At 37.1% G+C, this 12138-nt stretch overlaps 1 protein-coding gene across 1 annotated transcript; it reads left to right on the top strand.

The window, feature by feature from the left end:
* The first annotated feature begins 10207 nt into the window (after positions 1-10207).
* Positions 10208-11829, top strand: FRU (FER-like regulator of iron uptake). The gene is made up of 4 exons (XM_079076200.1): positions 10208-10758; positions 10963-11145; positions 11230-11403; positions 11531-11829. Exons 1-4 carry the CDS (start codon positions 10243-10245, stop codon positions 11633-11635), a joined length of 978 nt encoding a protein of 325 aa, XP_078932326.1. The 5' UTR covers positions 10208-10242; the 3' UTR covers positions 11636-11829.
* The last annotated feature ends 309 nt before the right edge of the window (positions 11830-12138 follow it).

Here is a 12138-nt window from a genome sequence, read left to right as displayed (position 1 = left end):
TAACCTTGTGACTTTCCCTGATCCAAGTGCGAGTCATGTGCTTCCGGTAGCATAGGCCTCTACTACCATTCACACCTACTCATACTCATCCCAAGTATTGTCTCACAGTTTTCCAAGTCACCATACATGAAAATTCACACAACAGCTTAACACATCAGATAGCAAAATGAAGGTTTTATATTATTCCTTGAAACGATTCCATAGGTGTTCAAGTTTACCCTAGACTATGCCTCTAATAGGCTACATCATATGATACTACTCGCATGGCTACTATATATCTTGATCTTCGGATAGAAAATCCTCACTCGTGATTCCTTGCGTTGTCACCTTCTTCATCGAGGATTGTCTGAGATGCTCTTAACTTCGGCTTTAGAGGTGCATTTGCTCTTGCGACTTCATTTTTCCTCGGGCATTCCTTAGAAATATGTCCTTCTTCCCAACAACCGTAGCACACCCTTTTACTAAATGTACACTCATTGGCGTAATGCCCAACCCTTCCACATTTGAAGCAAGTCACCTCCCTTCCAGAGTGTTTATTTTTGCACTTCCCGCACCATTTTTCTTTACTTCTTCCTTTTCTAGACTTTGAGAACGTGTTGCTCTTGTTGGACCTTGAAGACCCCTCGAATTTCCTCTTCTTTCCAACTTCAACCTTGTTGGTAGTCCTGTCGTTAATTTTTTCTTCAATAGACTTAGCAACCCAGATGGTCGCCTCAAGAGTTGGTGCCTGACGTACCGGCACAGTAAGTTCGTCCTTACTTTGTTGAAGTAAACGCCTTGTCTCTTCCATCTGTTGATCCAACATTATCCGCACCATTGCCTGTACTCCTGCCATCGTGATTGGTTCAGGTGCAACTACTACTTCTGGTGCTTTCTCAATCACTTGTGGCTCAGGCTGCGGGTTACCGTTTCCGAATCCACTTCGAGTGCTCACCATGTCGATAAGACGTTCGACGTGTAGTGACGAGAATTTAGATAGAAAAGATTTATTTATGATAGACGTATAAATCTCCTTATTACTCCGAAAAGTTACATGCCAGTTCTAATTCCGTAATCAAGCGTTTAGAAACCTGTACACATAAAATTTCTAGATCCGGTCGGCAACAGACCATAGATCTGGTAGCATCATAAAGCATCAAAATTCATTTAGCACATAAAGCAATTTAAGCATCTTTCCTAAAATAAACTAGTGTTCGTGTCTAAAATATGGTAGACACTCATCTCACAATCATCGCTTAGCATTTTAAGTTTAAGTCTAGAAATCCTACAAATTCCTAGTTCGCTTAAACTAATGCTCTGATACCAACTGTGACATCCCCATTTTTACGGCCAGAAAAGACCGATTTAGTTTATGCTTTTTAAAAAAAAATGATAGTAACTTCTTAAGAAAAGTGTTGCGGAATTTCGTTCTCAGAAAAACATGAGAAATATGTTATCAAAGCATTTCCAAAGAAATCTATTTTATTCCTTTTAAAACCTTGGGATGTCAACGTCAATACAGAAACATAAGAATAAACAGAACTTACATTCATTTACACTAGTGATCTACATCTCTTTAATCCATCAGTGAAGTGTAGCTTTATATCGACACCTGTGATACAAATAAACTGAGTGGGTCAGGTTGGGAAACCTGGAGAGTACATAGGGTTTTCAACCCACAATAATAAAGTTATTATGTTTTATCATCAAACAATTAACCCAATTACCCATCCCCATTATATATAACTTTTTTTTGATTCCTAGGGATCTACCCTAAGGATCATCTATCACTCATTCCTAAGGGATTTCCTAAGGAATAGGCGCGAAGTCCATCGTCGTCAAGGTTTATACAACAGGCACTAAATCCATAGCCGCCAGGGTTCATCCAACGTGTGCAAAGTCCATAGCTCTCATTTATCGACAGTATTATTTGCGGGAGTCCACCTACAATACATGTCAATGGGTTTTTTATAGTACATCGGGTGAACATATCGTTCACAACACCTACAAGTAGCGAGCCTGCTAGTGTTCCACAGACTGTCTAGAATAGTCCATGGTTGTCATCCGTACTCTACCAGATGACGGGGCCATCGTTTGGGTAAATGTTTCTCTCATTTTTCACCTCTCACCCTCATCTCATAATCTATATTACCTTTTATCTCATCCTCTAATTCATCTTTCATCATACACCAACTATTTCATCTACCCATGTTTTACCCAACATATTTGTAGATATAAAATACATATACAGTTCAGATCTGAAGAATTAGTTTAGATCTGTAAAGAAAACACATATACGGTTCAGATCTGAAGAAAAAAGGTCTAGATCTAAAAAACAAAGTTTAAATCTTTCATCATATCTTTCAAAGCATAAAATATATATACGGTCTAGATCTGAAGAAAAAGTTCAGATCCGAAGGAAAGAAGTTCAGATCTTTCATCTAACGTAGATCTCAAAGTACACGGTTTAGATCTGAAGAAAAAGCTTAGATCTGAGGTGAGAAAGTGTAGATCTGAAAGAAAAAGTCTCAGATCTAAAAGAAAAGTCTTAGATCTGAAAGATAAAGTGTAGATCTGAAGGTAAAAGTTTCAGATCTGAAAGAAAGAAGCATAAATCTCTCATTCAGCAACATTTCAAGTAAATAGCTAACATATACCTATACACATAGCACATAAAATACTTCATATCTATGTGTAAGATGAAAGTGACTATACACTCACCTGATACGGAGTGATTTGGACAACACCTCGCTTCTAAAAATAATCTTCTTTGGCGAAACCAGGAAGTTTGCTTGAAAACCGAGCTCCACGCGGGCGGAGTTTCAAACCGAAAAACTCTTTTTCTCGGAGACTCCGGGCTCTTCGAGGTTTTCTTCAAGTGCTAGGGAAGTTTCCTAGGCTTTTGGGGGGGAGGGGGGGGGGTTGGGGGGTTAGAGAGAGAGTTTAGAGAGAGAAAGAAGTGGGGAAATGTGTGTGGAATGAGGCAGCCCCGAGCCTCTATCTATAGTGCTCCTGGAGCGATACCACGTCATGGTGACTTTCTCCACGTCTTGTGTTGCGTAGGCTCCAAGGTTTCCCCTGGTGCTAACACATGGCATCGCATACAGGGTGGAAATCAGCCGATTTTCAAAAATTCATAACTTTCGTATACGAGCTTCGTTTTCGGCGTTCTTTTTTTCCACGCGTAGGTAAAAACAAGATCTACAACTTTCATTTAGACTCCATCGGCTAATTCTCGATCGATCTTAAATTTAACAGTAGGATGAGATTAGATTGTTAAATAGCCGCGAAAAATTCGTAACTCCTTCATATGGACTCCGTTTTCGTCCGCCTTTTTACCGTTGAGTTCCTATTAATGAGATCTTCAACTCTCATTTAGGTCGCGTAAGCCAAAAACCGCTCGAACTAAAATTCGAGTTTCGGGTCGTGCACTGCTATGCCAAATCTTAGAAAATTCATAACTTCCTCATACGAAGTCAGATTTGGGCGTTCTTTTTATGGACGATCTCGGTTTAACATATTCTATGACTTTCGTTTAGACTGCTAAGGCTAAAAATCGCTCTATCGTAAATTCACTTTTTACGCTCTCCGGTGGCATGCCGGTTTTGCCGCGAAACTTCGACGGGTCATAACTTCTTCGTTATAACTCGGATTTGGGCGTTCTTTATATATCCGGAATCCTTGTTTCAACCACTACAACTTTAGGTAAAGATATCGGGCTTATCTCACACTTAAATTTCGACGCTTATTTTTATTCTTTATTAGTTATATCTTTATAATTAAGTATAAAGCACATAAATTCACATAATTCACGTAATACTCAAATAATTCATCTTTATTGCTTCAAAAAGAGTTACAATAGTTGACCTAGACTATTACATCATCTACTAATGCCTAGCCCCGAAACACGGGCGTTACAATATATATATATATATATATATATATATATATATATATATATATATATATATATATATATATATATATATAGTGGATTCGATGCGGACTGCAAGGACAATCCTGCATCACCCACTTCGTCAAGGACACAAACGTCAAACTCGATACTTTGACATGACGCGTTCGCATGTGATGCACGTCTGTGCTAAGTAATATGGAATCGGGGATTTAATAACGTACGACGCACGTCCATGTAACGTCATTTAAATGAGTTTTATTCATTTTTTATTTTTTCATATTTTTTATATATACCTTTAAATTTTTTTTCATATATATATATATATATATATATATATATATATATATATATATAAACCCTCCAAACTGTCAACCTTCGACGAAAATTACCAATATCTCGTACATAATTACCAAAACGTCATATCATATCGAGAGAGAGAGGGAGGGAGAGAGAGAGAGAGAGAGAGAGAGAGAGAGAGAGAGAGAGAGAGAGATAATTGTTTCATTGAGATTCTGAAAAAAATAGAGATAACGCTACAGCGTACTAACGTGACACGATATGCCTAATCATAATGATTATATGACAGAGATAAATATTCATATATGATTATACATGTTTATAAATATATGTCTATTCACATAGTAATTAATCATATATGATTATGGCAGTTGTGTATTGCCCGCAAATTCAGGTTTGACGTTTAAGGGATAGTGGTTATGATTATCCATCTTATCGTAAAATTCAAATCCTAGAATAGGATAACTGGTAATAAATAAATAAGAATATGTCATATGTTTTGCGGACTATATAAATATTTATTGTATATGCGTTATGTGGAAGAATATTATGAGTATATAACATTTGTAGAAAATCTTATTATAAATTTATCGTTGAGCGATAAAATATTATTTTTTGATTGAATATTATTTAGGATAAATAATTTAAAAAAAAGTTGTAGTAATCATAATTAAGAAGTTGTTATGTTAGTATACAGAACGCCAAAATTTGACTCCGTTTGAAAAATTTATGATTTATCAAAGTTTCACGTTCAACTCGATACAACAATGTGTGTCATGAAAAGTGAAATGGAGATCGGTTGCTCGTTATACTAAACAATCTAAATGAAAGTTAATGTCTACGTAAATACAAATCCTTCGATATAGAGAATGTCACGTGGCAAAAACAAAAGCCCCAAACTCTACCAAACTCGGGGCTGACGTTGCACCACTAGGAGTGTGTCACGTGTCAGCAGGAGAAGCCAAGAGAGCCACCAAATTGGACGTTGACGTGGAGTAAGGAGAAGCCGACACATCAGCAAGTCCCGACGAGCCCTTCGAAAAGTTCTATATGTAGGCTAAATTCTTGCTTCATTTCTCCATATTTTTCTTCCTTTTTCTCTCAAACATTTCTGCAACACCGGGGCACGACTTTAGGAGTTTTTACGTGTTAGTAGCGAAGTTCTGGAACATTAGAGAGGCCGATGAAATTGAGCGTTCAAAATCGAAGTTCTGCCCGCTCAGTTTCCAGTTTTTCACCAGAAAACCTGTAAGTTGAGTTATATATACCATGCTTTAAGTGTAACTTATATTTATACTCGTAGTCATCATTATGAACTTATAAATAAGACTTATCACTAATACCAGCCGTTATACTGATCGATCTATTTATGTGAGTGATGTCTAGGCTAGATATGTGAGGTGCTTAAAATGGATGTTCCAAACGGTACATCTTTTAGCCAAGTAGATCCTACCTCCAGAGTGATCTTACTTGGTTTCTTTCAAGATATCATTATGGACTGAGTCATGGATTATGAATCAACCTAACAATCTATCAGTTTGTTTCTCGATTTTTGATTTATGACGATCAAATCAGACTATTAATCGAACACATCAATTAAGTCCGGGTAGGCCTAGCACATGAATATCACCATCAAATCACCGGGGACCCACGATATTGCCTTTCACATTATAGTGCCAGGAAACAAATAAACTTTGACTACATAGTTTTTGTGTAACATCCCAAAAGTTTCAACAAAATTTGACATTTCAAAACAACCCATTACTAAAGAGGTGTTTACAAAAACCATTGTTTCCAAAACATTATTTAAAATCAAAATCGTTTACAACATCGTTTTCAAAACATTTCCATTATCAGAGTTTCCCGGAAATCATAAGTTCCAAAACATGAGGATGTGTACGGTCACGCCTTCACCTTGCCACGGTCCACTGAAGTACCTGAAACCATAAACCAAAACTGTAAGCACGAAGCTTAGTGAGTTTCCCCAAAGTACCAACACACAAATCAAACAGCACATATATAATAACATCATGCGATGGGTCCACAGCTAAAAGATTGGATTACCCCTAAGCCCACAGTATGAGTCTGGGTTGCCTATCGGGCCCACAGCTCATATCTAGCTTGCTCCTGAGCCCACAACATAAGTTTGGCCTGCCCCCGGGGCCCACAGCTTATGTCTGGCTTGTTCCCTAGACCAATCAGTCACTAGACTAGCATACAAATGTTTAGCCCTCAGTACGAGTCTGGCATACCAACCGGTCCTCAGCTCATATCTGGAATGCTACTGAGCCCTCGGTATGAGTCTGGCATACCCTACCCGGCCCTCAGCTCATATCTGGAATGCTAATGAGCCCTCAGTATGAGTCTGGTATGCTCTCTCCAGCCCTCAGCTCATATCTGGTTTGCTCCAGGGTTTGTTGGCTACTGCTCAGAGCAGTACAACCTCAACCCAACTCAATATGCCGACATATATAGATAATAACATATTTGATAATCATACAAACAGTGTCACAGGCAGTCCTACAGATCTACCGAACTAGCATATCAAACTAGCATGCATATCTATTCCATACTTAGAATATCAACGAATATCAGGTCATCAAACCAATGGGCCAGCCTTGGTGCCTTCGACCCGAAAGTACAGTGAGGAAGACTCACCTCTCGATCTGATCCATAGCTAATGAGGTCCCGACTCCGAGTCTCAGCTCCAACCAATACCTATCCATCCAAGTGACCAATAACCATCAAAATCCCAAAATACCAAAATACCCAAAATACCCCTCAATGTGGTCAAAGTCAAAAGTCAAGTCAACAGTCCTTGTTGACTCCAACATGCTGTGTTGTCTTGCAAACACGCCGTGTTCCCACCCCCCACCCCCCGTCATCCAAACAGTTGGGAAAACCCCCAGCCAACATGCCGTGTTTTCCAGAGTTCCAACAACTTAATCCATTAAGCTACTTCATTCGATTCCCAGACCTTTAAAACTCAGATCTGGACCAAAATGATACTAAGAAGGATAAAGTTTCCAACTTTATCCTTTGGGACTACTCCAAAGGGTCCAAAACCCATCTACAAGGCTTGAAGATGTAAGGACTTAACCAATAAGCACTTAATCTTCAAAGCTGATATCCAATACTTTCCAGAAGAGGTTCTAGCACTAAAACCAACCCAAAGGTCGGTGCTTTATAGACATGCATGTCCAATGCATGTCTTGAACCCAAATTAGGTCAATAATGAGGATAATGAACAAATCTCTATTCATGGCATCAAAACTCAATCATAAGCCAGATCCAACACTCTACAAGGTCACCTTTACCTGGAGATTCATAAAGTTGCAAACTTTATGAGATCTATCCACTCCAATATTCAAGAACAAGAAGCTAAAGGGGCAAAACTCGAGATCTAGCAACATGGAATGATAAAAATCGGATCTTGGACACTTACAAGGGTCCAGAAGAATGTCAAGCTGAAAGATGAGGGGCTAGCTTGTTGGATCTTGCTTCCTTCTTCCAACCTTTTCCTTCTTTAGCTACAAAAACACCATACTAGCTCACACTTGAGAGGGAAAGATGCTTAGGGTTTTCTTCAGGGATTGGGGGCTACTGGTGAACAAACCCTAGCCTCCACTTTCCTTTAAATAGGGAGCAAAATCCAAAAATTAGGGTTTCATATCCAGCGACCAACACGTCGTGTTCCAGGAGACAACACGCCGTGTTGCTCTTAATGAGACCCGCGCCTTTTCTTATCTCGACACGCCGTGTTGGTGCCTCCAACACACTGTGTCCAATTCTAAAAGAAGATTTATACCAAAAGTTGATCCCCAATTTTCGGATGTTACATTTTGTCTACTTATCAAATCATGCAAAGACCTATTCCTTATGACCACCAGTTACAGATAGTGTTAGAATAATACTAATACACAACCAAGTCTTATAAAAAGAACTCAATGTCTCTTCGTTTTAAGAATAAAAGATATTATCTTCTTAGTGTTTCTCGTGATTGAATCCATGAAGTAATCTCTCTTAGCGTGGGTTTCTCCAATACTTGAATCCCTATTAAGCACTCATGAACGTTAGTCGGAATCTCCATGTTATGTCTAATTATAGACAATCTACTAACATTTCACAACAATCTTAACTCAATAAGGGTATTCCCAAGAGTATGACCAAATGTGGAGTTTGAGTAAATTACTACTCTGGAAGTGGGGATCTAAACATCCAAAAACGAAACACAATATAAATTTAACTAAAAATGATATCACACTTGAACACAAATAAATCTCCATTACTTAATCACCATAACAATTACAAAATTTATTCTTTGCTCTAAGTATTTTAACTATTCAACTAACTAGTTAACTTTACATCATCTCTCATGCCTATGCTCCTAGCATGCATACTATGTCTCTCTTTGGTCATCCCTTTTATGAACGCATCGGTTGGGTTCTCATCTGATGACAATCGTTTCACAACTAGATTTCCATCCTCAACCCTGTCTCGAATGTTGTGGAACTTCCTCATTATATGTCTCAACCTTTCGTGATCCCTAAGTTCTTTAGTCAAGGCGACTGCACATCCGTTATCACAAAACATCTTCAACGACTCTTTGTTACTTGGAACATATCTAATGTCTCCTAAGAAGTTTTTGATCCAAACTGCTTCCTTGGAGGCTTCAGTCGCAACAATGTACTCAGACTCACAGGTAGAGTCGGCCACCGTTTCATGCTTGGAACTTTTCCAAGTCACTGCACCATCATTCAAAACAAATACCCATCCAGACTGTGACTTTGAATCATCTTCATATGTTTGGAAACTGATATCACTATACCCTTTCACTACAAGTTCTGATTCTCCACCGTACACAAGCAACATGTCTTTCGTATTTCTCAAATACTTAAGAATGTTCTTGACAATCGTCTAATGACTCGGTCCCCGATTTCCTTCATATCGACTCACCATGCTCAAAGCATATTCCACATCAAATACATGTCATAGCATACATGATCTTAATAAAAGTTGTTGATGTTGTGAAATTGGAATAATTAATAACATAAACTCATTTTCCGATGAGACTGTGAATAAGTTTTAGATAAATAAAAGTTTAAGCACTTAAGATCATAATTGGGATACCCAATATTGGTGGGCATACTCACGAACCCGAAGAGTATTTAATAATAGGGTTCCCGACAAGAAGGAAGTGAGTTTGAGATATGATTTATAACTAAATATTAGAATGGGATCACCAATGCTAGTCCTATTGCCACCCTTAGATTAATTTCAAAATGCCTAGCAAATGCTTACAAAAATCTTTTTACATAGAGAGAGGTAAATATTATAGATTTCGCAAAATTCCTGAAAATTTAAAATTAACTTAGGTTAAGTTCTTCTGGTTAAGCTCGTAAATGAACATGAAAAAGAAAAACCTAAATCAAGACAATCAAATATTCTATTATTAGAACATAATAAAATACAAATGAAAATAAGCCAAATGTAAATGAAACTTAAAATTGAAGGTCTAAATGAAGGATTTTGGAAACATGTTGCCGAACTCTCTTTGGTCATTTGTCAGGAGCTTCGGCCCATTGAGAATTTTCTAACGATATAAAATGAACATCCAAATTACGGATTAAAAGTTCCGTCCACAAATCGGACCATTTGCTCCTTATCCTTTCATCTAATACATGTGCTAAATATTCAATATGCTACTCTAATAAGTGACAATGTATTGTTAATAATTTATGTACATACAGAACTGGTGCACATGAAGCTAGCGTCCTATATTCTCTATTATTTTCATCTAATGAGATGTCCATTTCAACGCAATACCTCTTAATTTCTTAATAACAACCTAATTTCGGATGCTTTCTCGATGATTCCGTTCAGACTTCAGACAACCAATCTACATTATATATATATATATATATATATATATATATATATATATATATATATATATATATATATATATATATATATATATATATATATATATATATATATATAACAGTATGGGACTGTAGATTCATCTTCATCATATCAGGCACACAAAAATGGATGAGAGAGCAGACTCGTCGGAGAACCCAATGAGTCATTTCAATGGAGGCAGCTTCAACATGTTCCCAGCGGATTTCATGCAAGAAACAGAATTCGAAAAGTTCATATCTGGATTTCGAGGGGAGATTGCTGATCCCATCGAGAAATTCTGTTTAGACTACGAATGTAATCACCTTACCGAGTCCTGCACGGATCTTCAGCTGCTGCCGCTGCCGTATGAAGCCGTCGTTACTGGTGGTGTTGGTAGCGGCATTGGTGGTTATGATGCGATGGGTCTGCATTCAAACCTGATTTGGAACCAGGAAGGACAAGACTTGAAGGATTCTGTTGTTTTCGGAGATGATAATTCGTCTGAAACTGCAACAACCGGTAATCCTGATACACCGACAAGGAGGAGTAGCGGTGGCGTAAAAGGAGATCGGTCAAGGACTTTGATTTCAGAGCGGAAGAGGAGAAGTGGGATGAAGGAGAAGCTCTACGCGTTGCGTTCGTTGGTACCCAACATTACTAAGGTTCGCTCTTTGTCTATAATCGTCGGTAAAAACAACATAATATGCACACGTGGCACGTTGTAAAGTCCTCCTGTTGACGTCGAATATAAGTAACTTCACCTACCAATAATGGTTGTTACTGGTATAATTATAAACTACAATAATTGAAGTTAATATTAAAGTTGTAATCTTTTCCTAGAATAACATGTATTATATATTATGCAGATGGATAAAGCTTCGATAGTTGGAGATGCTGCAAGATACATTCAAGAACTTCAAACACAAGCTAGGAATTTAAAGGCGGAGATTGAAACAATCGAAGCACTTGAAAACCAAAGAACGCCACCTCACAATTCGAAGAAGATTCATGCTACAAACTCGTTTCCAATACTGAAAAAGATATCCAAGGTTTTTGTGAAAAAGATCCTGTTATTGTATAAAAAACATCTTCAATCATATATATTATTCACTAATTTTACTTTGTTTTTTTAGATGGACGTGTTTCAAGTAGAGGAAAAAGGATACTACGTGAGACTGGTTTGCAATAAAGGACGAGGTGTTGGAGTCTCGCTCCATAAAGCACTCGAGTCAATTACGAGCTTTCATGTCCAAAACTCAAACTTGGCAACAGATGGTGATACTTTTGTGTTAGCATTTAACTTAAACGTAAGTTTAGCTTTGTATTTTGTTGTAGAATATAAATATTTTACGTTTAGCTTTGTATTTTGTTGTAGAATATAAATATTATCTACTTAAATATGTATAATAAGTGTTTATATGTTTAAATTTACAGGTTACAGTGTGTGAGTTTGACATCAACTTACCAAATTTGAAGCTATGGCTTGCTGGGGCTTTTCTTAACCAAGGGTTCGAATTCATCTCATTTCCATCGGCCTAATGTTGAGGTGTTTTTATGTGCGAGTATTTTTTAACACTGGCACAAATAGCACGATTGGAATAAAAATGTATTGTGTTTTCTTGCTAACGAGAAGTAATGTTTTGTTGACAAGTGATGGTTTAATGGATGTTGTAAGGGTCGACCTTCCATATAAAACTTTTGATATCTCTTAATAATTGTAATGTTTGCATAAACAGTTCTTACCATTTTAAAGATTAAGTTGATTATTTTAATTGATCATTAATAACCCGTTGGACGAAAGAAAATGAATATTCTATAAGATGAATAATATGAGACTTGTCTTTGGGTAAGTGCATACACAATATATTGAAATCATTTTAATGGAGTGTCACATAATAATTATGGAACTATATAAAAAAAATACAATTGTATTGGACTTTACAAGAACATATTTATAAATCTAATTTATGACATATTTAATATTTAAAAGATTTCATTTTTCATATTGAATAGTTTAATGACCATTAAACTTCATTCAATTG

The sequence above is a fragment of the Lactuca virosa genome, chromosome 1 (genome assembly GCF_052849685.1).
Source record: "Lactuca virosa cultivar CGN04683 chromosome 1, Lactuca_virosa_CGN04683_v6, whole genome shotgun sequence".
In the NCBI taxonomy this organism is placed as follows: domain Eukaryota; kingdom Viridiplantae; phylum Streptophyta; class Magnoliopsida; order Asterales; family Asteraceae; genus Lactuca; species Lactuca virosa.
Note: the sequence above shows the minus strand (reverse complement) of the source record. Positions and strands in the feature narration are given on the sequence as shown.